We start from the raw sequence: 25,900 nt of genomic DNA, 5'->3' as shown, positions 1-25,900 counted from the left end.
GCTTCACGAAACTTGAGGATGGGGGAAGAAGCAGAGGGTTCTGTACGTGTGTCAGACAGTAACGGAGGTGATCATACTCAGAGCCGTCAACTTGACATATACCCTCTCAGTTGCTACTACTTTGGATCCAAGGAAGCCATTCCTTTCAAGGATGAGACTTTAGATGATCGTGTTCAGAGATTGAACTCCAAGTAACTTTTTCTTTCTTTTTTCTCAACTGGGTTCCTTCTGTTTTCATTTACTTTTACTTGGTTTGCTTCAAAATGTTAACTTTGTTGTTTGTTCTGTTGTTGTGTGATTGTTTATTTGGTAGCTATGCTGCTTATGGATTGAGGACTTGTGTAGAAGCAGTTATGTTGGTTGGTTCTCTGTCCTCATTTATTTGTTAGGAAGTTTCAACTGTTCGAATATCTAATGGGGATGAGACACCATCAAATTGATTTTGGATTTTCATGAATAGTAATTTGATGAATGGTAGTACTAGTACTTGTTTATGACACAGTCTTATAACCCAGGTCGAGTTGTTCAAACATCCTCATATACTACTCTTGCAAGTAAGGAATTGCATTTTTAAGCTTCCTGGAGGTCGTTTGAGACCTGGTGAATTAGGTACAGTCATCTGCTTGTAGAAGTCAGAGAAGATGGTTCTACAAAAGGCTCTATTTTCTAAATTAGGTTTTCTTTTTACTTTCAGAAATTGATGGCTTGAAACGAAAACTATCTAGGAAGCTTTGTGTCAATGCTGATGGTGATGGGATTGCTTGGGAGGTACTGTTCAATATGTTAAAATTAGGACATGTGGAGTTATCATTAAAAGGTCGTGAGCAACTAATAGATTCAATATTTAGGTTGGTGAATGCCTTGATGTATGGTGGAGGCCGGACTTTGAAACATCGCCATGTCGGGACTTGCCATCTACAGTGAGAAGTCCAAAGGTAGCTAGTCTGGTTTTACAGTGAGTAATGCTACATCACACATTATTGTATCACAGTATTTTATCACAAGTTATAAGGTGATAAGTACACTCCCAAGTCCCAACTGTTATAAGCTCATTTATATGGTTGAAAACTGTGCTATGGTTAATTCAATTAGGTTGACGTTATTGTAGCCAAACAACAAAAGAAAGCATATGAACAGCGTTGTTACTCCAACCCAACTGGAAAGCATATGAAAGCATAAGAAGCATAAATTCTTATCTTGTTTCATTGTGCAGGAGCGCACGAAACTCTTTCTTGTAAAGTTGCCGGAAAGTCGGAAGTTCATTGTACCCAAGAACCTAAAATTGCTGGCTATTCCACTGTGCCAGATCAACAAAAATCGCGAGGTAATCCATGAACTTCATAACTATGTGGTACTTGTTTATGAGTGATCTAGTAATGGAGATTGAATCAGTCTAGTGTGGTAACTGTTTTTAATTGTTTCTTGGTTGTAGACATATGGACCTATTATATCCGGTGTTCCAGAGATGCTATCGAAGTTCACCATCAACATTATAGAAGCTTGAGATCATATAAATTACAATTATGGAGTGTGCAGTGTGGTTTGTAGCAATAACAACGCATCTAATTCTCTAGGAATATTGACGTGGGCTTGCAGAATGTATATATTTTAGAACACTGATGTAAACAACAACATGGTTGTAGTTTTGAAGACAACAATATGAACTGTATACTTGTTCTGTTTGGGTTGAATTTTACTGTTCTAAGTATCGCAGCAACCCTTCCTCGCACAAAATCATAAAAAGAATATCTGGAGTACCAAGTTAGTCCAATAATAAAGTGATGTCATGTTCTTCTGTAGGGCATAAACATGATTCAGATCTATTCCAGTTCAAACTATGCTACCTAAACTCCCTCATTCAACCTACTATGGTGGGTTATCTTGGAGAACTGGAAGAGAAAATTAGTACTATCCCCTATGATTATTCTCAGTGTTTTGAAACAAATGTTGGAAATAGAAGAATGACCTGCATTCTGGCTATCTGTGGTCAATATCTCTGGTTTTCCTCGTTATAGTGGACGTTTATGACTTTCCAATGGCACTCTGGCCCGGTGCTTTGGTGATGCAGTTTTCCTTCATCAATTCCCTGACTTTCTCAACTTCATCCCACCGGCCTTCTTCTGCGTAAATATTTGACAACAACACATAATTCCCGGAATTCCATGGTTCAACATCAATAAGCTCCTTAGCTGCAAGTTCCGCAAGCTTTACTTCACCGTGAGTAGAGCAAGCACCCAGCAGTGCACCCCATAAGGCAGCATTAGGCTTCATAGGCATGCTCTTGATCAAGTCATGAGCCTCCTTCAGACATCCACTTCTGCCAAGAACATCAACCATGCATCCATAATGCTCTAGTTTAGGCTCAATTCCATGAATTTCAGTCATCGAAGCAAACAAATCCCTTCCCTTCTCGACCAACCCTGCATGCGTGCAGCACGTTAACGCCCCTACAAACGTCGCCTCATTCGGCTTCTCATCCGCATTCATCATCTCCTCAAACAACTCGATCCCAAGTTCACCTCTCCCATTAAAAGCATACCCCAAAATCAAAGTGTTCCACGATACAACATTCTTCCTCGCCATTCCCTTAAAAACACTACACGCAGCATCCAAATCTCCACATTTACAGTAAAAGCTCACAACCGCGTTCCCCACGGACACAACTTCTCCTATCAGTCCCTTTGAATCTGTATACAAATGTATCCATTTCCCAACCTCAACAGCCCCTAACTGCCCGCACGCAGGCAAAACCGACACCACAGTAGCCTCATCAATTTCAAAACCCTCCTCCCTCATCTCATTAAAAACCTCCACTGCCTCGCCATCCCGCCCATTCTGCGCCAAGCACGAAATCATCGTGTTCCACGAAACCACATTCCTCTCCCCCATCCTCCTAAACAACCCCAACCCAGTCTCCACATCCCCCATCTTACAAAACCCTTTTATCATCAGATTCCAAACAATCACATCCCTCTCAGACATTTCATCGAACACGTTCCCTGCATCCCTTAACCTCCCGAAAGTCACATACATCTCCAAAATCCCAACCCTTATCGAACCGAACCACTCGTACCCTCCTCTCACAACCTCCCCATGCACGCATTGGCCCAGACGAGAGTCACAAATGTTGGAGCATGACTTGAGTAGAGGGGGGAAGGTGAACTCGTCGGGGCAAATGCGGCGGCGTTTCATGTGGGAGAAGATGAGGAGGGAGGAGTGGGAAGAAGGAGGAGAGAGGGAGAAGGATTTGATGAGGGAGTTGAAGAGGAGGATGTTGGGGTGGTGGGTTTGTTGGAAGATGAGATGGGCGTAGTGGGTTTGGTTGAGGGAGGAGCAGGCGGAGATGAAGTGGGTGATTAGGAGGTTGAGTTGGTCGAGGCCGTGGCGGAGGAGGTGGCCGTGGATTTGGGTCAGTTGGGTGAGGGTTTGACGGCCGTGGAGCAGCCGGAGAACCCTCCGTTCGGCTTCACGGCAAGTGTTGATCATGTACTGGCGGTTGTTATTTCAAAATGGGAAAGTAGGGAGTACACGGCCAACATGTTAGTTACTAAATGTCTAAGATTACACCGTGTACTTACGTTACCGTGTAAATTGGATGGCTCACGTACATATGACCTGGCGAACATTCGTCAGCTGAAACATTATTGGAAGCATCTTTGGATTATAAATGGATTGATGGCCAAGCTTATATTTGTGACAAACTTCAGCTTCTCCTTGAGTTAAATTTTGGTGAACCAAAAGAGGACAACATTTCTCATATCACTTTGTTGGCTGGCAGCCAGTGCAATGTGTATAACGTTACATCACTGATTCTTATCACCTTCATATCCGCCGACATGAAAAGATCATGATCCCACTATCAGGGTCGCCAGAAAATTGAGGCAATTGAAAGACAGAGTCTTGTAGTGGGGCTATGGCGGCCATGGTAATAGTTACAACTTACAAAGTTACAAGAGCCGCTTTCTTGCTCTTCCATTCAATTATTTGCAGAAATAATGTAGAAACAAGACAAGAACCAATAGGTCCATATATAGTTGGGAAGCAATGGAGCATTATTCACTCTAGCTTTCCTTGATGTAAAGACATTAGATTTTTCTCATAAGAATTGAAGAATAGTCTAATACCGACTATACGAGTTGTATTATGTTTTGAGGAATGTTAAGCATGCTTTTAATTTTCTAAATTTTTTGAAACACCCAATGCTCTGTAAATTTGAAGATGAATGGCACTAACTTGTGTCATTGAATTTGCATATTCAAAACAACTCTCTTCTCATCAACTTGAACAATACAAAGCATGTGTGAAAGAGCACCTATCACCATCTGTGTGTGAAAGCCCTTCAGTCTCTCCTGTGTTTCCCATTCTCACTCACACGTGTTTGATCTTTCTTGACTTTGTTCTACAAATATTATGGATATTTTCCTATTTTCCAATGGGATGGTTTGGATGGCAAGGATAACTTATAAACATGTTTCTTTTCTGGCTCAATCAGCAACTTGCTTAGGCAAATGGAGGAGAAGTAGTTGCAGAAGAAAAAAAAATTCACTTTAAATTTTGGTTAGGTACCAGAAAAGCTTAATATATTTTTAGATAGGAAGAAAATATGAGATGGGGGTTATACAAGAGAAATGTCAACGGAGCCATCTTCTTCCTCCAGTTTTCTGAGAAGGTTGAGTAGTCTTCCTCGAAGTTTTCTCAAATTCCATCTAACACTAGTCCTAGTCCAACTGATGAGGTCCCACCTCTAATTACTATTATTTAATCAAACTTGTTAAATACTTAAATCCCAAAGACTCTTCCTTTCGACTATGGACCAAGAGCAATAGCAAAACCATAAAAGGAAGAGTGAACAACTCTGAAGGGCTGTTAGAGCAAAGAGAGCAAAACCCAAGAGTCACCATGAACAAAGGAGGCTTGGGGTCTAAGCTCAAGCTTACTCTTCCTCCTCCTGATGATATCAAGAAGTTCCTGTAAGTTTCTCTTTTTCTATGTTTTCTATCTATGTATGTGTTTGTGTTTGGTGTTGTGTTTCTAATTGAGTTTGGTGATGGGTTTTTTGTAGGACTCAAAGTGGTACCTTTATGGATGGGGATCTGCTGGTCAATAGGGAAGGAGTTCGGATCGTCTCTAATAGAGAAGTTGAAGTTGTAAGAGTTTCAAAACTCAAAGCTTTTACTTTTTCCAGCAAATCCCATTTAGAATTGAATTGGTTCAGCATTATTGATGAGATTAGGATTAGGATAATGGGTTTTACTTATTAGTCAAGCTCATGCACTGTGAGTCTCTTTACTCATAAACTTTTAGATTTTCAAAGTTCAAATCTTTTGCTCTTTTCAGCAAGATTAGTTTCACTTTTGTCTCAAAAATTGAGTATTGGAAGTGAACTAGACTGAGTGTTTCCAATATAGTATGCATTATTAAGATTAGAACAAAGGGTTTTACTTATTACTCAAGCTCATGCATTGTGAGTCTATCTATCTTAAGCTTCGCGTCAAAAAAGGGGTTTTGAAGTGTTTCTGTTTTTTTGTTGGAAATGTAAATGAAATGTTCAGCCAGCCCCTATTCAAGCAGCAGACAATCAGATGATTTTAGCAGACCTCTACGTGGTTAAAGTCATTGGTAAAGGGAATGGTGGGGTTGTGCAATTGGTTCAGCACAAATGGACTGGCCAGTTTTTTGCATTGAAGGTATCATACGTGTCCCTCTTTGCGAATAATTTGCCCCTTTTTTGTTCTAGTCAAGTAGCTTATGGTGTAGTTCATTAAGAAGTTTGTGCTCCCTTATCGACTTCTTGTAGTCCTCTTATGAGCAAATGTCTTCTTCTTCCTTGATTCAGATTCTTATAGATTTTCAACCTTACATTATAAGTTGCAATTTAAAGGTATATTTAGTTGCAGTCTTGTTAGAGATTTAGATCTTGTACCATGCTTAAAGTTAATGGAGTTTACTTGCATTTTCTTTAATTCACTACTACATTTATTAAAATCCACACTATTAACAGGTATTTAGTTTTCTGGTTGGTTGGACTTGTTAGTCTAGAGCTCTTTGACAGTATGCTGTTGAATGTTTTGCATAATCTACTATTTACTCCTTGTTCCTTTTGCTTTAGTAGGGTTTTTAACATCTTATGCAATTTCCACATTCAGGTAATCCAAATGAATATTCAGGAGTCTATCCGCAAGCAGATTGCACAAGAATTGAAAATTAATCAATCATCACAATGTCCATTTATTGTTGTTTGTTACCGGTCCTTCTATGATAATGGTTGCATTTCAATTATCCTAGAGTACATGGATGGTGGGTCTTTAGCAGATCTTCTGAGAAAAGTCAGATCAATTCCAGAGCCATATATTTCTGCCATGTGTAAGCAGGTAAGTTACCTAACAAGGCTAACCTTCTGAATAAAAACTAATGTGTATGTTAACCTTGAAAGTGTTATTCATTGTGATAAATATCAATTATATTTGTCTCCCTTTGTTGATGCAGGTGCTGCGTGGTTTGTTGTATCTTCATCATGAAAAACACATTATTCACAGGGACTTCAAACCCTCAAACTTGTTAATAAATCACAGAGGAGAAATTAAGATAACTGACTTTGGCGTGAGTGCAATAAAGGCAAACACCTCTGAACAGGCAAATACTTTTGTTGGCACCTACAACTATATGTCGGTGAGTAAATTATTTTGCTTCAATAAACACCTTTGCTCTCCTGGTCATGGCTATTGGGTTGTAAGCATTTTTTTCCCTCACAGGGAACTGACTGTATATGTTAATTTTGTTTTTGTAGCCAGAGAGAATACAAGGTCACAGCTATAGCTACAAAAGTGACATTTGGAGCTTGGGCTTAGTACTGCTGGAGTGTGCGACAGGTAAATTCCCATATACACCACCAGATCAAAGTGAAGGATGGGAAAACTTTTTTGAGCTTATGAGTGCTGTTGTTGACTTGCCGCCGCCTTGTGCACCTTCCGATCAGTTTTCTCCAGAGTTCTGCTCATTTATTTCTGCATGGTAAGGATTAACTTTTCTGCTTCGAAAGCAAAACTAGTTGGTCATCTTTTAAAATATGAACTGCTTGGTGGATCTGTTTAAAACATCGAATAGATTCAAGTGTGCTCCAGTTAGTGATGCTTTGCTTCAGTCTGTAACTGTTTGTGAGACACTTCAATTTCATTTATACATATGCGTCCTTATCTGCTTAAAGACCCATAGTCATTGTAAAACAAGTGCAATGCACTGTATATGGTTTAATTGTGTTTTAACTGTCATTTTTATCCCAAAGTGATTGGAACCTTGACCAAAAGAACTGAGTTTCCTTAAATTCTCTCTTATCTCATTTCTTGGTTATATTAGATGTTATTGTATTCTCTGTTGATGAGGTGGCTAATTTATCTTTGTGGACTTTTGTTTAATTTTTTTTTTTTTTTTTAAAAATAATTCTTGAGGTGACTAATTCTACTTTGGGGAACTTCTCATTTTCTCAGTGTTCAGAAAGATCCTAAGAAAAGACTGTCAGCACATGATCTCCTAGTAAGACCTATGAAATCCTTTGTTAGTGTTTACTGTAAAAGTTAGCAGGATGTTGTTGATACTTTCATTCTTGATGTGGTTTACTTACTGTTTCATTTTCTTTTTTTTGTGTGAATTCAGGCGCATCCTTTCATCAGCATGTATGATGACTTGAATATTGACCTGTCCTCTTACTTCACTGAAGCAGGATCTCCACTTGCAAACCTTCTAAATCTATCTGGTATGTTCTATTCTTCAGCTAACTCCAAATCCCGGACTAAATATGAACTTGGAATACAGTAATTATCAGCTCATCTCTGAATTCTTCTATTCCTTGCAAATTCATAGAATGACCAGATCATGAGATGAGTCATCGCTCTCAGTGCTGCTTATTCCAGGATGGGGACTGCCTAGGTATTGCGGACGAGAAGGTAATACCGGAAAATCAAAAGCTCTGCTGAAGGCTGTTGGTCACTTTTTTTCAGTATTAGTTCCCTTGGTAGTGAGAGGGCTATTCTGTAATGGACAAAATATTGTTAATGCTTGGAATGTTGGAATTTTTGACTACTTAGCTAACTAGTTACATTTGAAGCATGATTAGAAAAAGCACACACAAAAAGAAAAAACCATGGGTCTGAAAAAGTGAAATTTCCCTAGAACTACTCTCAGTAATCTGCTATAGCAAAGCATTTTGGCTCAGACCGGACGAAATATGAAGCCACGATCAATATCAATACGTATTTTTTATTTTTTATTTTGGTTGAAAAATGGTGTTCTTATTTTTTTTTATTGGGACATCATTCCGGGGTGGTCATTGCATTTTTCTTGTTCTTAGCCTCGCTTGTTTGGATACAGTTATATCATTAACCTTCCTTGCAGACTCTTGCAGTCTTGCCAAGTAAAGGGAAGCTAACCACAGCTGGTAACTGTTATAACTTATAAGGGAAAGTACCCTGTTTCGTACTCTTTAATTACCATTCTGTCTTGTTTTACTGAACCATAACATCAAGCGTATAAGATCAACAGCTATCGTTGTGGCTTAAAAGCAGAAGAAATATCTGTTGTTGAGAATCGCAGAGCCGTGATTTTATGTTGTTATGCCAAGCTTAGAATCTCAAAGTGGGATTTTACATCACAATATGATGATTTATCAAAGAAGAAGTACTACAAAAGAAACAGAATATCACTTGTGAAATTCATAGAACTTCTCTGATTTATGCACAATTAGTATAATGTATGAACAAAAGCAAAAGGTGAACCAAAATCTTAAGAAGGCTATACTGTCTATGCAGAAAGAGTATTCATGACCACACTGAACCCAGGTTAAAAACTAATGGGCTGAGTGAGTCAAATTAGTGTTTATAATCATCTTATAATGTAAACATGTACTGGTATATCTCTGTAAATTCAGCTCTTTATTTTGAGTTTAAGTTTTTTTCTTAAACTTCCTTGAAGCTTTCAGGTCTACCACTACAACAGTTATGTTGTCTTTGCTTCCCTTTTGGATTGCAAGCCTTGTGAGGTACACTGCTGCAGCTTCAGCTGCAGGATCAGCTCCCTCACCCCTTTCCACTGTATCACCATATTTCTTATGCCATACAAGGATCCGCCTCCGCGCAATGTCACAAGCCTCCTCATTTGTTATTACATCCCACAACCCGTCGCTGGCTAGGATTAGGCACTCATCTTCCTTTTCTCGAGAAACAAACATGACTTCTGGATCCGGTATGATTGATGGTTTCAAGTATCTGTCGCCTGAGAAATATATTGAATATATCATCAGCATAAGTACATCAAAAAATTTGGACATGAAACTACATAACTACATTGCAATAGTGAGAGTGGAGCTCATACCTATGGAGCGTGACATTGCAAGAACACCAAATACACGAGAACCATCCCACTGTATGACCTTGCCTCCAGCAGCCTCAATCCTTTCATACTCATCTTCTCTATCTGGCTAAACACCACAACAAAATCAATCAGTTATGAGCTTCAAAGAGAAGAGACATGTAATGGAAAGATAAATATTCTGAGGCCTTACTTTGTGATCTACTGACAATGGCATCGCCACTCTTCCACGGTACAATACTGCTCTTGAATCACCACAGTTTGCTACTATAATATGTGATGGACAAACAACAGCAACTACAGCAGTAGAACCGACAGTTTCAGGAGCAATATGATCAACAGAAGCCTCAGAAGCACCAGTGCTGCTTGAATGTGTGCTTATGGGAGCTCCTGCAACCTCGGCATCAACTTTCATAAAGCAATTGGTGAAGGCCTCCTTCCAATGCTCCTGCCAAGATTCACCAGTGCTTTCATTCAAGCCTGATTTGGCAATTTCAATCTCTTCAACCAAAGCCGAATGCACACGTTCGCGACAATAATTAGCAACCTATTGAAGAATTGGTGTTAGTACTTGGTTAAAAAGAACACAACTTGAAAGATTCATCAATACACAAAAAGAGAAATGATAAGCAAAGTACCTGACAACCCCCATGTCCATCATAAACTCCAAAGAAATGGGCAGTATACTGACTTGGGTTGTGGCCCAAGTCATCAGATTCATCCATGAACATTTGACTAGGAATCTGCAAAAGTTTGGGAACAACTGCAACATCATCTTCCATCTCTGGTCTTCCTCCACAGATGGATGTGTATCCCCAAAAGGGTGCACGATCCAAATCGAAAACCTTCCCATTGGGGCTTGTTCTGCATATTTTCTTCGCCCGATTCACCATGGTGGATGCATCAGAAGTATTGGATCCACTGCAAATCTCACCCTCATCATGAGATAAAGCTTAAAGCATGAACTACCAAGTACCCGATTGCACAAAGGCATGAACTTGCACTCCTTACTTCCCCAATTAATGGTTTCACCAGAAATCAGATCTCTGTTTTCATCCTGTGGAACTTTGCTTCTGTAACTCTGCTGATTTCCACAAGAAATGGACTCACATGGTAAACTTGGCTTTGTATTGGGTAACAAGGCTGATGTATTTGATATTAGCTTCAGACCAGTGATTTCCATTTGGGTTTTCACTGCTGATTCCTCATGAATCAGATTGCCTAACCTATATGGAACTGCAACTGCTTGAGCTATGTCTTCCATGGATGTTCTAAACCTTCCAAACCCTTTTGAAACTAGTAGTCTCCAATTAACCAACTCCCTCTAGAATATATATATATATATATATATTAGTCTAGAAAGAATCAAAGACAATGAAAAAGAACAAGTTCTTCCTTCAGTAAGAAACCAATGTCCTAGTATCTGAGACACATGTAAGAAACACCAAGATGCCTATAAGTACTAATTGAATGGAAATAGGGAAGTTGAATCTGATGCTTTGGTGGTAAATCAAAAGAATATGCTGAAACTAAATGCTATAAATAGAAGGCTCTATATCACTCTCAACCTCTACAGCTCTGGACTCTTCTCTATCACCCACAGAAAAACAGAATAGGATAAGAACCAAAATCTTCTCTTTATGTGATCTCTCTAGCTTTTCACCAACCCAGTGATTCATAGGAAAGAGAAAAGAAGACAAACCAATACATGAAATGAACCAAACACAAGCAAATGCAGAAAAACCACACTGAAAACCCGAGTTCCCTAGATCAGAGGCAACTCATTTCAGCCTCAAGAAAATTGATGGGCTTATCTCTTTCTCTACAACTTTCCTGTTTCAACTAAACCAGCTTCAACCAACTGATCAAAAGCAGAGGCTGAGTCACCAACAACTACTACTTCAGCTTTTCTTATCACCCTCAGCTTTTTCTTTCAGCTTCACCACATAGGATGCTCCAAACTTCGGCAGGAACCAAAAATGGTGGGAGGACAAGAAACAAGGTGTACGTTTTTGAGTTCTGAGTTGCTAAAACTTCAAGGTACTTAAGCTGCATGCAACTGTGTTCGTTGAAGAAGGAGAAGAGGCCAAGAAGGAAGGAGGTTTATAAAAATCAAAGGATTCAACACGTGGTGCAGAATTACCAGAGAAGAGAATTAACCAAAGCAAAGCATCTATCTACACGTTATCATCTTAATAATTTAGAAAAAGTCGGATCAAAATATCCTAACATATAAGAATCATATCTTCCAAAAAGTGATTCGTGACACACTTTTCCTAGCAAATTTATAAACAAACAAATAAGAGAGAGAGAAAATATTATGTATAAAGACTATTCCGAGGAATTGTTTTGAAGTATACCTGTATTGTAATTTATTTTAAGATCGTACATTCATGGCACAAGTAAGCAATTAGCTAATCATACAAGTTTCTTAGCTTCTAACTCAATCATTTTTAGGTTTTTGTCCTTAGAATAATAGTGGGGTTTAGGCTTTGGAAATGATGGGTCATATTCATAAAAAAGATCCGACACGTCGCAGTTTCTCGTAAGAAACACTTTTGTCTCATCTAATTTTTCGTAATTGACTTCAATTATTACTCTTTATGAAATTCATATGAAATCAAAACGACCCAATTTTTCGTAGTTAACTTCAACTATTATCTTTTATGAAATCCGTATAAAATGAAAACGTCGATATGATCATGAAGTTAGTAAAATTTTACCGAAACGGTCAAATAACAAGACATTTGGTCGTGATTTGGTGTAATAATTTGCAAACCCAAAACTTAGAACACAGATTTCAAATGGGAAAGTTGACCACGGAGGATAAACAAAGTTGCAAACCAACCCAGCCGTCCATGACTGTAAACATGTCACCTCATCACGAGTCTGAAAATGCTGTTAAAGAAGGAGGAGGGGGTGACGTGGTAGGGGTAGAGTTGAAGTATTTGGGGGAGATGTACCATACCATTTAGATAAACAAACAGAGGGGACCAAAAGGAAACCAAAACAGATGGCTGATAGACTTAAGTGGTCGAATTGGATTGGATACGTTCATGCACTGGAGTCCTAGAAACTGTGACACATAAACAAACATTAGTAGAAAAAACACGAAGTGTTGTACCAATCTTGTGGGATTCTTTTTCTTTTTGCCATATGAGTTTCGTGCTTGACACCCACCGCCCTCTGGGTTCCCGACAGGTGTTGCCAATTATGGGTTTGGTTAGGTTTCCCAACTCTTTTTGGTCTGAAATAGGCTTCCCAACTCCGACACGCAATTACATGTTGTGTTCCCCCGCGAACGTTTTATCTCAGAGACTGGAATTGGAAACTCTTTCCTTTTCTGGCCGGAGACTAGGATCAGTGACCTGATTTTCGTTTACAGAAATCCGGAAGTCGTCGGGTTAGCTCATTACTTCATTTTATAAAAGCTCAATCCAGGCGTTTTATATAGAAAATTACACTTGGGAATTTGATTTATTAAAATAAAATATTTCATCACTCTTAGAATTAGTATACCAAATGATGTATATTACAATACATGTTTACATGTGTGTGCAACAAATGAGATCCAACACTAACTGGTACAGCAAATTTGTTCAATTATAGATAGAAGGTACTAAGTGGCGAAAAACACTTTCTTTTTTCTTTCCTTTTTCTTTTAAGAACATACCCTATCTTCAAAAAAAAACCCTAATATTCATGTAATTGTGGTCTGCATAGGAAACCTATTTTCTGTATCCCACACTCCCTTGTGCCTTCAGTGACACTTGATAGGCACATAATGAGAAACTTGAGCCTAATGCGATGGGCTGCAGACCTAGCTTCTAACACAAAAGACAGATAACACCAGAAGTCCACACCAGCACCTAAAGGAATATCCCACATTCAAAATTCATGATTGCTGAACCCAAAACCAAAATGAGACAGAAACAGCAACCAAAAGATGCAAGCATTCTTTGCCAAGGCACCCATGGCAGTCTTTTCTAGTGTATTTCTTTCCTAAAAAACAATTATTTGAAAGAAAGAAAAGCCAAATAAACCTGCCTTGAAAGGAATTTGAAGCAATGTAATTTAAAATAACAAATGGTTAATGAAAAGACAATAAATACTACAATGGGAGATGACAATAAGTACCACAATCCAAAAACAATGTTTGTGCTTGGATTGAAATGGTAAGGAAGAAAGCAATTGTGGGAACGGATTGCATGAAAAATGACAATATTTTAGCATCATGTCTAAACAATTGTTCGGGCTTCATTTACTTTGAAAACCTGGCAATATATATCTACAAGTAAAACTGAGGGGATAGAAAGAAACGGTCCATGAAACTACTAAAGGATAATGCTCATCACGTTAAAGAGCAAAGGAACGTCATTCAGTAATTCAAAAACTAGGGGTCACCAACAAATTACTTTGAACTAAATTTCCTTTTATGGAAGTCTATACAAGAGGATGCACATATGCAAGGAAGATACAGCTGTAACACAAGCACATGAACAGGAAAGATCACTACAGGATATAAATCAACATTTAGTAGAAATTAATGTAACTAGTAGATATATATATCCAAAAAACAGCATCAATCAATCCCCAGAAACTATTAGGGCATCAAAATTGACAACAAAAAAAAAAAAAAATACAAAGAAGAAACCTCAAAAGCACTCAAGAGCTCCTGATATTCCTATTTGAACACAGTAGTAGCTAGTAAAAACACTAGAAAATAAAAACATGATTGGAATAAGGGACAGTGGCAGTCAATTAATCACAAGCCTGTGAGGCAAATCCCTAATTATTACTAACAATATGGTTTTAAAACTTTATTTGCAAATTCTGCAATCAATGTCTTATAGAAAATGAACTCAAAGAACAGTAGTGTCATACCCTGTGAAGAAACTGTAGGCAAATGAGGCACAAAATGACAAACTTGGAGGTAGCTAAATATCAGGATTATGATGCAAATAAACCCCAAACAAGCCGAGAACCAGCACCACCTAAAAGCATAGAAACAAAGGTATAATCACACACTGAGGTAAAGAATTGAAGCAAATTCCCACTGGCCAGTAGTTATGGACTCAGGAATTAACACTTACCTCACTATTTAAAATCCACAGACGAACATCCAAAACATTGGAGCTATTAAACCCAGGAAGAGTATATCCTTTCATATGTATGTATTCCACTATATCAAAATCTGCAGAGCAAAAATGGACAAGCATCAAATTTCATATTAAAAAAGCTGCATACCTCCAAAATGTAGGCTACTAGCTTACTTGGAGAGACCATACCTCACGCAGCCGCATATGTATCTGGTACCAACTTCAGATCCCCCACTTCAGTTTGATAAGTTGACCAAAGATCTGTAGAAGAATCATAGACCAATAGAGATGGGGAAGGAAAAAACTCTAATTTTGCATCTTACAGCTAATGAACAATACACTGAAGTAAGAGCTGATTTTATTAGGAATATAAAATGTATGTACAAGAGGCCATTGTTCTCTGATTTGTAAAAGCTACAGACAGGATACATTGTTTCTAAAATATAATCACTAAGACATACTAACTAGTGCCTTGAACAAAAAGATCTTTACAGTCAAAGTCACCAACTTAATACAGGAGCAAAATCCAAAACATCCGAAAGGTTCACTCAAAATTCAACTTGCGTAGGAGCCTACAAAAGAATCTATATAACCTAATTGTGGACCGGTAGCCAAGTGACTAAGCTTGTAACTGCGACTGGATAGTCAAATGACTTCTTATAACTTGGTCATTCTTGAAACAGCAATTTTGTTTCATTTGTCAATAGTATAATGAACAAGACTATACAGAGAAGCAACTTCAAACCATCATATTTAAGTCTGAAAGGTCATCCATTGGAATTTCAAGACCCATGAAATCATGATCTTGTAAACCATCATCATCGATATTCAACCATGAACCTAAATCCTGTGTTTGACCATCAATATCATCAGCACCTAACACATCCATTCCTGGTAATTGCAGGTGAGACAAGTCAATAGGGTCTTCCAGTGCATCTACAGGATGATGATCCTTTTGCTTGGGATTCCGACTGGTAGTCATTTCACCAGACTTCGGTACAGAAGGCAATGCTGGTTTGGGATGTTCTGATATCTTACCAACAGGGCCATTTACTGAAACAGATAGCTGAGTCGTTTTCTGCTTAGGCTTAGTTTTTGATTTTCTTTCACCCTTAACATTGGACACTGCTGGCCTACCAATTTTAGCAGTTCCATTTCTTGATAACACCTCCCGGTTGTGCCCTTTTCCATCTCTATCCCTCTCACTCCTCTTTCCTTTTGCACTGCTAGATAGAGAATTTCCAATACCTGATGGGGAATTTGAAGTTCCAATAGTACTACCAACATCATCAAGGGATAATTCCCTCTTCTTCACCCTGTTTGTCCATGTTTCTTCTCTACCCGTACTTTGTTCGGGTAAATGATTTAAAGGTGGAAGCACATCTGAAGAAGTAATGGTATTATCCATATTCTGACTAAACTGTGGATGGTGTTGCTTGGAGCTCATGGAAGCTGCACATGAGAACAGATACAAGAAGAGTAACCTTTAGAGAAAGGAATGTACACAGAGAAGAAAAATGTCAAAAGGAACAAAATACTCAGAAACTGCAAAGTCCTTCGTGTCTTTATACGAAGGAGAACATAGTAGTAAAAGGAAATGCAGCAGATATAGGGTAAATAGAGCATATGATCTGTTCAGGGGACCCAAAGTAAATACCTGAAAGACTACCTTCCAAACAACGAGTGGAGGCATATGATTTGGTGGATTCACCATCTGCAATAGCCTCTGCTTGTCGTGTGCCATTCACATTGGAAGCCATAGAAAGAAGTATATCCCTATATACCGGTTCACTGAAGCAGCTTGTCCCTGTCTCTTCAAATTTATGGCATCGGTCCAGTGTCCGTCTGACAAATGCTAAGGCAGCTTGCTTGGCCATTTTATTACTGGAACTCTTTCCCCCGGTGGCATTTGGAGCCTATTAAATTGATCAACATAAATGACTCAGCCACCATGTATGCAAGACAATTGTCAAGAGATAGCTCCATGAGTATTTGACATATTAAACTAATAGTGCTAACAGAGGGTTCAATTCTTCTTTTAAATATTTTGCAGATCCAATTTAGATCACAAGAAAAGGTAAGACATTGTTAGCATGTGTTTTATAATCAAGAAAGTAAGAAAATAAATTATGCAACCACATGAATAGGTCTGTGCACAAGTACAATCATACTTTGTATGCACAAGTAAAATCATCTTGAAAAACCTCGGTCATCTAGTCACTAATATTCTGGTCAATATGCAGCATAATAGTCACATTTACTTGAGGTAAAAACAGCAAAAAAAAACCTTTGACCAGAACAAACGGCCTTCCAAGGAAGCATTAGTCTTCTTTTATGAAGCTACTACAGATCACTTAAAAATTGCAGCTCTAGAGACATTTGCAAGCTGAACAGGTGGATAAAGACCAATGGAAAACAAGAGACATGTATCAAAGGTGAAAGGAAGTACCAAATACTTCTCATAAGCCATTCCAATGAGTTTGTCAAGCGCACGCTGTTCTAGCTCCCTACATCAAAGAAAGATTCAATTGTCACAACGGTTATACAAATCCCACAAAGCAAACATATTGCACAGGGTAAAGGTCTACTTACTTTATTTGGCGTTCTTTCTTTTCTGAGGCAGACCTAAACAGTCCATCCAGCAACCCTTTCTTGTTGGAGACCTTTCACAGCAGTAAAAACACAAATTAAATGGTAACCTCAAGAACAAGGTTCTTAAGAAATATGGAAAGACTAACTATATTGTAGCACTATATTCAAAATGATAAAAAAAGGTATATATCCCTCATATAATGCTCTAATAAAGCAGTGCAACAAAGTAAACATTTCAGTAATAAAAAAAATAAAAATATATACCTGTTCATGATACTTTTCCTCTAATTTCCTAATTTCCCCACTGATTTCGTCATCGGTCGTCTGTGTCATGTCAGGCTTAACAAGAACATGCAAAGATAGAATCTATCAATTAATCACAGAATATAACACACAGGAATCAAGTCAATGTTTCAAAAAAACAAAAAAAAAACTCTGCCCTCCAAAACCTCAGCAGCAGAAGAAAATAAAAGGAAAGAATAAACGCTTCCAAGGGAGAAGCTTCACATGATACATAAATTGAAACCTCACTAATAAGGAATCTAAGCATAGCACCCACTGACTTTGTAATGTGTGTGCGTGGTATAATAACCCACCCGAATATAGCAAGCAAATTGAGATTATAGTTCAAAAAAGAGGAAAAAAAAAAACGGACTTATAGAGGTACACTTACCAGTAGTTCTGGGTAGATTCCAATACTCTGAATCTCCAGTAGAAGTTTTTCATTTATGTGCATGTTACCATACTGGAATTCTGAACAGGCAAAACCAGAAAAAAATGCTTCATCCGGAAGTACACCATTTTGGGAAAGACCAAAGTTTGAACTAATTGTTCTGTTTGGAATGCGGATTCCACCTTCAGGTTCATCATGTTCCGGCCTTCCAGTAATCCTATAACCATTTGAAGCAGCATTTCCAGCAAACTGAAAGTTGACTTGAGATTGATAACTCAGACCATTTGATTCAACCTCTGCATCCAGATCAGATTCAACTCCATATGCATCAAACACAGGATCTTCATTTCCACTACTAGTATCCTCTTCTGAAATTAATGCCGCTATGAGTCTCTGACAGAGGGGAATTTCAGAGTGATCCCCAGTGCCTGGCACTGATTGTTCGGAACGAAACTCTCCACTCCTTGGTTCAAATTCATTCGAACCCAGTCCATAGTGGACTGTAAGGTTACCATCTAAACTACAAGGGACTTCAGCTGGAGTGGTCACACTAGATTCAATGTTTCCCTGATATATTGATATATAATTAGACTACCTTACTATCACAGATTCACAGCAGAGACAAACAGACAGGTTGCCTTCTGTACATAAATATGCAGTGAAAAAACAATTTGGTTGTATGGCTATGTTTATCAAGAGAAGCTTGTAACACAATACTATCACATGTTGTGGACATTGTTTTTGTACTTATATCCCAAGTGAAGGCATGTTTATGTTAATGAGCATCGGTTTAAATATTATCTGATCCAATTAATCCCCTAATAAAAAAGGACCATTACCTTTAGGTAATTAATGTCCGCATCAGACACAAAACGAAAAAATGGCTCCATCTTCATCCAAAATGAGCTGGAGCAGGAACGAGCTGTGGAAATAATGACATGACTTATTAGACAACAGCATTTAAATAGGACTAGGATGAGATAAATTACAGCAAGAATGATACCAGAATCAACAGCGGCTTTTGCAGCAGTCATTAGCTCTTCATGTCCATCATCTGACCCAACTGAGAGAGTTGATACAAGAGTCAATGGAGAATAAACAAAAAAAAAAACTCTTACTTAACAGCTGAATAGATGATGTTAAGTTAAATTATTCCTTGAGAAATTGGAAAGAATAACAACCGAGAAAATCTGCTGCGGGGTTAATTGCTGTATGCTTTTGACGTGTATAGGCCTTTCGATCAGAAAGCCTCCTAGTTGGTGGACGGCCTGCCTTGCTGCATTAGGAATTACAGTAAACAATGAGATTCAATCTAAGTAGCAATGTTTCAAACCAAGAAACTCCAGTACTTGTGTCCTATATTTGGCAGAGAACTATACACAGGTTGACAATGACATACCTTTCACTCTTATCTACACCAAGTCTGGAACTTCTCAGCTGTTTAGCTGTACCAACATTTCCCATCTTTTCAACAGTCATCGGCACAATAGACCTTGTCGAAGCAAAACCTCGTCCTGTTCTCCCCTGCCTCCGAACACCATCTCCAAGGTCTTCCCCAGCAGCCGACTTCTGTTTTCTTGATGGCAAGACCAGACTAGGCACCTTCTGAATTTGAATGTTCTGTCCAGGTTTCTCATCTATCTCATCAGATTTTTTGCCTTTGTCTCTGGATTTGACCTCAGCGGCACCCGACTCCTCACTCTCTGATAGTGCTGCTGAGGACAAAGGTTCACCTTTTAACTTAACTTGCTGAGGAGAACTTCCAGGTAAGCGTCTGGCGAATCCTTGACCGATGTCACTACCAGTCATGTCCGATGCACTATCAATAACAGGGGTTTCCTCATTACTTGAAACAATAGGATTGAAATTTGATCGTCTAGCAGTGCGGGACATCTTTTGTGGTCTCTGGCCAGCCCATTGAGCAACAGGCGGGGATGAAGATCGTGCTGATGTCATGCGTTTGCGATTGTTAGGTCCAACAACAGCAGGGGGCTTGTTTGTACATTGAGATATCTCCCAATCATTAGGTACAGTTGCTCGATGAACAACTGGGGACAACTTGGGTGTAACAGCTGAGCCTGATCGCGGAGCCCGAACAGATGCATTCATCTTTGTACTAGAGGTAGGACTAGCAGAATTAAAGTCGTCACGAGCATTTGATCTGCAGCACACATAGAACAAAGGAAAGTAGGGTTATGGCATGCCGGTGAAACAAATAAGCACATCAATAAAGAGTCAAGTAGGCTAATAATAGCATACAGAAGCAGGCACTGTAAAGTTGTTGAGAGTTCAACAATTCATGCTAAAAGATATAACTCAAGAAAACACCAAGGATTTATGCATACTTGTTAACAACTCTCTGGTTCCCTCTTTCCTTATCTGAACCCATAGGACGATCTCTCTTATCATTGATAAGGGAAGGGTTGTCTGGTTCAGTCTTAGGGATGGATGAACGGAAGGCTGGGCCAGTTGGTTGTTTGATTCCGTCCGACTTTCCAACTCCAACAGCTCCATTGGCGACTCCAGGCCTGTAATGATACATGACGTGAATATCAGATAACAATATGACATCTGAATTTTCATTTATAAGAAGCAAATTTTATTCTGAAAACACTCAAGGAAATCCCACAAAAAAATTGAACAAGCAGGCTATAGGCCACCTATAAGAACCACCAAAAATCAAAATTGATTAACCATTCAGTATTACACCAAAAGGAATATAGTTGAAATTTTTTAAGAAAGATGCCCAAGAGAGCAATTACAAAACTTCAATGATATAACATATCGACAAGAAGTGTAAATCTTCTATCACCCATCATCACAAAGTTTTCATAAAATTGAAACCTTTCGCTCTCTTTGCTATCCGGTGAAATCATCTCGTGCTGCCTATGTCAAATCATGGTATTACTCTAATCAAAATGAACCAATCAGTGCTTGTTGGAGGACTCCACAGCCTATGGATATCCTTTAATAACATGGAGTGCTTTTCCATTGATCAACCAATGAACAAAGTACAATGAACATAGTCTTGCTTGATGGTTATTCAATAAGGAATTGTTTTAAAGCTATGATTTGTAAATTTCTTCGTACGCCTGATATTCTCAATAAACAAGGAAGTTGCTATTAACACTCCCATCATGCAAATCTACACCTCATATTAATACTTTATTATTACAAAAGGAGTGTAGATTGTAATAGTGGGAGTGTTAATAACAACTAGTTGCAAAATCCACCAGCATTAATCAAACCAATCAATAATGACCAACTATAAGTTTTTCAAAACCACATTTTTATTTCTTATTAAAATGGGACGATGAAACAACATAAAGAGAAAAGAATATACTCGAATATATAAAAATAAATAAACCATGTTAATAGGTATCATTATTTTTTGCCTGATTTGTGCAACTCCTTTTACAATTTTTTAAGGTATGTCAAATTGGTTTTCTGCAATTTCTCTGTCAACATCAATATCCACATAAAGATTAAAACATATTTATGAAATAAAATCTCTAAAATGACCAGCCCTATGCATAAATTACAATTGAACCTTTCAAAGCCCATATGGAAACTGAAGATAAATACTTTCTGCTTATAAACATAGCAAAAATGCTACAAAAGCCAAACATTAAATCATAGTGACCCTCAGAAGAAGATAAAATAAATTGTTCATTTTCAAAACGAAACTGAAGATAAATCCACTCTTTCTTTTATATTTAATACCGACTTTACTGAAAACGTATAAGTTTAGTGGATGAGTAGTCCATGAGACACAGAACATTAGCCACATGGAGAAACCCACTAGCCCTCCTCCCAAGAAACCCCTCTTTCCCCACCCAGAACAAGATACCTAAACCATCTAGTTGATAACAAACACAAACTCTACTCAGAAAATACAATAGTCCATCAAAAGCTAAACAACACACACACGAGATCGAGAATTATTAAGATAAAAAGCGAAGATAACTACTGACAGACAGCAACCTAGAAAAATGTTAAAATGGCTACCACATCCCCTATGGATACTCGGTGAAAATATAAAATGACCATAAGCTGGTCCAGATTGCACACTTCAGTGAGATTTATCCCAAATAGAGTTGCGCGGTCAAAAAATCTACTAACAATCAACTTTTTTTCAAAATGATGGTAGTCAACATAAACCATTAATGGATGCATTTGCGAAGATCTTACATAGTATGGATTAAAACATTCATTTAAGTGATAAGAAGAAAAGGTTGCATCTTTTAGAAGTAATACCTGAACCCATGGGAGTCATTGTTTAACCTTGAACGGACATCATTGACAGGCCTTTGCTGCATCCCCTGTTTGGTTTCACGGTAGCCATCAATTGGTTTACTAGTCACCATCAGAGAAACATCTGGTTTTATCCCAGAACGCTTTTTCTTCATTTTTGATTTTTCCCAACCGTCAACACCAATGGATAGATTACGTTCCTCTCCTTGAACTGCACCACTACTTGCAAGCCTCATCATTTCCCTTTCTCTTTCTACTACCCCCGATGGTCGGACAAGAGTATTATTTCGCACATCCATCTGTATTTATAGAGTTTTAGTCAGTCTTCATTCAAATGAGTAGTATGAACTAATATACCCCTGATGTCAAGCTGAAGGTATTAGAGACATTATCAATTATTTACATGATAGTCCATGAATAGAGTCAGCTAGCATGCACAGGGTCAAAGACGAAAAAATAAGACAAATGCTGTGGCTACCAAGTCCACAAAATCAATACTATGAAACATATATTCGTTTTCACAAGTAAATGCAGCTAGGTATGCATAATAACAACATAAGTAAAGAAGTATATAAGGTACCAGTTAAACCTCAGCAAAATGAAAACCACCAATGACAGCCATATTCATCATACAAGTGAGAAAAGAAAACATTAATATACATGTCATTTGAAAAGATAAATTCAAGTGGAAGAAGGCTCCACAGTATGTCAGGACTCAAGGTTATGTTATTATATAGGAAAAGAAACTATATATTCTTACATATATACATGTATCAATAACTCAAAAAGAATATGGTGATTTGCAAAAGAAGCTGCAGACAAGATATGGTGTTACCATGCATAAAAATAACAGTTCCTAAAACCATACATTAAACTAGAAACTCATATACAGCACTCAAGAAGGATCATATTATAACAAAGAAATATCAGTGAAGAAAGCAAATATAGCAAATAAATTATCCAGATACTGACCCTCACATCCACCAAAGAAGTGCGTGTGCGTTTGTTCGGTACAGAATTTTTTGTCCTTTCTTCTGACTTTTGCTGATCAATTTCAAAACCACCTGCCACAGCATGATTCTGAATACCGATCTTACCCATGCTTGGTCCCATCATTGACCGATCACCCGGTAACACCACACCAGACCGTTCATTTGAAAAACTTTCTGTTCTTGATCTCTTCTTTGATGGTACACTAGGAAAAACGTTATTGAATACCGATAATGCTTCACTGAAAGTCTTTACACGGTCCCTGTAAAAGATTCAAAGTTAAGACTAGTAACAACATACAAGTAACAAATTCACACGAAGCTGCAAAATTTACAGAGAACTACCTGGCTTTACCACAGCTTTCACGCAGACTAGCCCTGACTCGTTTTACATCCTCCGGTAGTGGGGGTGGTAGCAACTTGCCTTTCACAGAACTAGATGGAGAATCATCAGGTGAAATGCTAAAAGCAGCATTCACTAGTCTTTTCAAGTCCCCTTGTCGGTTAGACTTGTGCTCTGCGGCCACCGTTTTTGGGTCGAAGCGCACGCATTGGAGGAAGTTTGTCACATCTCCTTGAACTATTGCAGATGTGCTTCTTGACATGCTTGGAAGTGAAGATAAAATTGGATTTTCCATGCTCTCACGAAAGCTGCCAGGTCTTTCCAATGAAGCAGCCATGTGGGACCCACGCTGCCCACTGGTATATAATGGTCTGTCCGGGCTACCAGAAGAGAGATCAAACTTGCTAGAAGTCGCCATTGCATCAGTTTCCACACATTATCCGTGTCACAAAGCCAGTAAATACAGAGGTGCATGACAAAGATGGAGAAGTACAGCACATAAAGCCCTACTCTTAAGAAATGACTGGACAGTGCACCTGAAATGGATAAAAATCATTAGAAGAAAAAACACCTCACAAACTATTACTAACCCAAAAATCTCAAACTATCTCATGAACTTTCCTGTTGGACAAGAAGGAGGACAAGGAAAGAAATTAACCTTTACAATAGAGTTCAATCTAGTTATATATCTAAAGGGATGGGTGAAAAACCCATTCAAAAAGAGCTATCAACATCCTCCCTCAGTATATAAACAATGTAGCAATACAATTTCACGGATCATGTAAGAGCAACGATGCCCATAGTATATGCATTGCACATAAATGAAATAAAAGACAATGTGGTCGCGTCTCTGTTACTGTCAATTTTTTCATTCCTCAGATGGAATTCAAATAAGTTCAGGCACAAAAAGACCAGCATTGCATATAAAACAAAGATAACTGCGAGTACCCAGAATTAACAAAACACAAACAAACTGAATAGAGTAGATTAGCAAATCACATTAGCTGACAATATAGCCATTACTGTTACCATTCAAGTATGAGCATCTCATATTGCCCAACTCCCCAGGCCCGAAATATCTTACAGATAGAAGTAAACTAACTAACACATGCTATTATCTGAAATCCAGACAAGGACCCAATAAACATAACCACGAACACACAATTCAACATCAACTCACAATTCAATTCTACCTTATAATAAGATCCACTTTATAATTAAATGATCACCGCCATCCCGAACTTTACGAGAGAAAAACTGCAGTCGCCACGACTACTTTCCCCTTTCCACTTAATACTCGTACTCAACTTCTTTCCTTCTTTAGCAACAAAATTAATTCCTTATACTCTCTTTTTCTCTGGGTCTAGCTGTTCCAGCTAATTAAAGCTTCCTCAACTTCAATGTGTTCTAAAATCTTACTTAATCTTACTCAATTTCCCATTCCCTCAATTCTAATTCTGCTCACAATTCTCTAATTCTAATCAAACAAAATCCACACCTATCAAAACAGATGCTCAGTCAATTAAATTATAGTTAACTCCAAGCATCCTCTACTCTCTTAATTTCAATTATTTACACAATTTAAGCTAATTTAAAAAAAAATATATCACAAATAATAATCGGAAACCCTAGAAGTTGAATCTAGGGAAAACCTAGCAACCTGAAGCATTACAAACCCTAAATCAAAAAACGGAAAAATAAAAAGTTGGAGTTGAATCACGTAAAATTAAATTAAAATTAAAAACAAAAATTGAAGCTCGAGAGTTTGAATCTGCAATTTACCTCCGACAATGATGTCACCACTGAGCGACGGCGATTCCGGCGATTCGGAGAAGCAATACACGGCGGTGGAATCGAATATTCCGATTGGGTTATTTGGAAAAATAATTACTTTTTTATTGTGACGAGTTCGGAGCTCGAAAAATCGAAGGTTCGTACAAAAAAGCCATGGAGGACGAAGAAGAAGAGCCCTGTGTTTTGATCGGCAAAGGAATGAGACTTGTGGAAATTACTCATGTGCCCATGGGATTGTTTTATGGAGGGGTTTGAACCAGGGGGCGAGGGCGGGGGTATTATGGGGAGAATTTGTTGAGCCGGCTCAAATTACAGGCTTAAGCAGCTAATAGAGTGTCAATGTATGTGTGTATTATGGTGCATGTCCAAATGCACATGGGGGGTGATCAATTTTGGAGATGTGAAAATATTACTGAACCGAGTAATATATAGGTTGGTATTTATTTTTCTCCCTAATCAAGCAAAAGAAATATCTGTGATATTTGGAAATAATGGTGTACAACGATTTTTTATTACAGTGTTCGTTTGAAGACATGTATGTGTTATTTCACATGAGTGATAGTCGACTCGAGTTTAGTTCAGTTGATTTTTAATGTTAACTCGATGAGTTCGTTGAAGTAATGTTGTGCATTCAAATGTAAGTTCATTAAGGTAGTGGTGTTCTTTCTCGTCTTGTGCCATCATTTGCAAGTTTAATCAAATCTAAGAAGCTGGAGTACGGTGTGTAATCCTCTTTTTATGATTTATGAGCGAAATATTTACTTTTAGATTGAAAATGGACATATATAGGTCATGG

General features: G+C 38.1%; 5 protein-coding genes across 5 annotated transcripts; 2 read left to right on the top strand and 3 right to left on the bottom strand.

Annotated features, from left to right (window-relative positions):
* Positions 1-6: 6 nt before the first annotated feature.
* Positions 7-1,678, top strand: LOC101307826 (cleavage and polyadenylation specificity factor subunit 5-like). Its single transcript, XM_004287544.1, has 7 exons — positions 7-191; positions 314-359; positions 516-609; positions 695-768; positions 849-935; positions 1,214-1,324; positions 1,433-1,678. The coding sequence occupies exons 1-7, from the start codon at positions 19-21 to the stop codon at positions 1,502-1,504; spliced, it is 657 nt and encodes a 218-aa protein (XP_004287592.1). The 5' UTR covers positions 7-18; the 3' UTR covers positions 1,505-1,678.
* A 61-nt stretch (positions 1,679-1,739) lies between these two features.
* On the bottom strand, positions 1,740-3,486 carry LOC101307529 (pentatricopeptide repeat-containing protein At1g09190-like). The gene has a single exon (XM_004287543.1). The coding sequence runs from the start codon at positions 3,484-3,486 to the stop codon at positions 2,023-2,025; it is 1,464 nt and encodes a 487-aa protein (XP_004287591.1). The 3' UTR covers positions 1,740-2,022.
* Positions 3,487-4,814: 1,328 nt separating this feature from the next.
* Positions 4,815-8,260, top strand: LOC101307242 (mitogen-activated protein kinase kinase 2-like). Its single transcript, XM_004287542.1, has 10 exons — positions 4,815-4,970; positions 5,063-5,147; positions 5,553-5,687; positions 5,837-5,881; positions 6,147-6,371; positions 6,487-6,669; positions 6,788-7,011; positions 7,485-7,530; positions 7,651-7,750; positions 7,858-8,260. Exons 1-10 carry the CDS (start codon positions 4,900-4,902, stop codon positions 7,860-7,862), a joined length of 1,119 nt encoding a protein of 372 aa, XP_004287590.1. The 5' UTR covers positions 4,815-4,899; the 3' UTR covers positions 7,863-8,260.
* Positions 8,261-8,693: 433 nt separating this feature from the next.
* LOC101306953 (protein phosphatase 2C 16-like) lies at positions 8,694-10,666 on the bottom strand. The gene is made up of 4 exons (XM_004287541.1): positions 9,999-10,666; positions 9,554-9,907; positions 9,364-9,469; positions 8,694-9,264 (listed from the first exon to the last, which is right to left on the bottom strand). Exons 1-4 carry the CDS (start codon positions 10,251-10,253, stop codon positions 8,936-8,938), a joined length of 1,044 nt encoding a protein of 347 aa, XP_004287589.1. The 5' UTR covers positions 10,254-10,666; the 3' UTR covers positions 8,694-8,935.
* Positions 10,667-14,801: 4,135 nt separating this feature from the next.
* Positions 14,802-25,245, bottom strand: LOC101306665. Its single transcript, XM_004287540.1, has 16 exons — positions 25,093-25,245; positions 23,313-23,846; positions 22,963-23,230; positions 21,982-22,277; positions 20,070-20,252; positions 19,124-19,885; positions 18,906-19,000; positions 18,728-18,787; positions 18,564-18,646; positions 17,725-18,291; positions 17,316-17,390; positions 17,052-17,122; positions 16,909-16,966; positions 16,117-16,375; positions 15,741-15,911; positions 14,802-15,707 (listed from the first exon to the last, which is right to left on the bottom strand). The coding sequence occupies exons 2-16, from the start codon at positions 23,726-23,728 to the stop codon at positions 15,199-15,201; spliced, it is 3,873 nt and encodes a 1,290-aa protein (XP_004287588.1). The 5' UTR covers positions 23,729-23,846; positions 25,093-25,245; the 3' UTR covers positions 14,802-15,198.
* Positions 25,246-25,900: the final 655 nt, after the last annotated feature.

The sequence above is a fragment of the Fragaria vesca genome, linkage group LG1 (genome assembly GCF_000184155.1).
Source record: "Fragaria vesca subsp. vesca linkage group LG1, FraVesHawaii_1.0, whole genome shotgun sequence".
Lineage (NCBI taxonomy): Eukaryota > Viridiplantae > Streptophyta > Magnoliopsida > Rosales > Rosaceae > Fragaria > Fragaria vesca.
Note: the sequence above shows the minus strand (reverse complement) of the source record. Positions and strands in the feature narration are given on the sequence as shown.

What these genes read in the sequence shown, in the direction of transcription:
- LOC101307826 (XM_004287544.1), top strand. Translation starts at nt 19, where the DNA reads ATGGGGGAAGAAGCAGAGGGTTCTGTACGTGTGTCAGACAGTAACGGA. An exon ending in CTACAGTGAGAAGTCCAAAG is followed by an intron (nt 936 to 1,213) that starts GTAGCTAGTCTG and finishes TTCATTGTGCAG; the next exon opens with GAGCGCACGAAACTCTTTCT. An exon ending in AGATCAACAAAAATCGCGAG is followed by an intron (nt 1,325 to 1,432) that starts GTAATCCATGAA and finishes TCTTGGTTGTAG; the next exon opens with ACATATGGACCTATTATATC.
- LOC101307529 (XM_004287543.1), bottom strand. Translation starts at nt 3,486, where the DNA reads ATGATCAACACTTGCCGTGAAGCCGAACGGAGGGTTCTCCGGCTGCTC.
- LOC101307242 (XM_004287542.1), top strand. Translation starts at nt 4,900, where the DNA reads ATGAACAAAGGAGGCTTGGGGTCTAAGCTCAAGCTTACTCTTCCTCCT. An exon ending in GATGATATCAAGAAGTTCCT is followed by an intron (nt 4,971 to 5,062) that starts GTAAGTTTCTCT and finishes GGTTTTTTGTAG; the next exon opens with GACTCAAAGTGGTACCTTTA. An exon ending in TTATAAGTTGCAATTTAAAG is followed by an intron (nt 5,882 to 6,146) that starts GTATATTTAGTT and finishes TTCCACATTCAG; the next exon opens with GTAATCCAAATGAATATTCA.
- LOC101306953 (XM_004287541.1), bottom strand. Translation starts at nt 10,253, where the DNA reads ATGGTGAATCGGGCGAAGAAAATATGCAGAACAAGCCCCAATGGGAAG. An exon ending in ATGGACATGGGGGTTGTCAG is followed by an intron (nt 9,908 to 9,998) that starts GTACTTTGCTTA and finishes ATTCTTCAATAG; the next exon opens with GTTGCTAATTATTGTCGCGA. An exon ending in TGCAATGTCACGCTCCATAG is followed by an intron (nt 9,265 to 9,363) that starts GTATGAGCTCCA and finishes TATATTTCTCAG; the next exon opens with GCGACAGATACTTGAAACCA.
- LOC101306665 (XM_004287540.1), bottom strand. Translation starts at nt 23,728, where the DNA reads ATGGCGACTTCTAGCAAGTTTGATCTCTCTTCTGGTAGCCCGGACAGA. An exon ending in GAATCTACCCAGAACTACTG is followed by an intron (nt 17,391 to 17,724) that starts GTAAGTGTACCT and finishes GTTCTTGTTAAG; the next exon opens with CCTGACATGACACAGACGAC. An exon ending in TGGCTTATGAGAAGTATTTG is followed by an intron (nt 16,376 to 16,908) that starts GTACTTCCTTTC and finishes TCAATTTAATAG; the next exon opens with GCTCCAAATGCCACCGGGGG.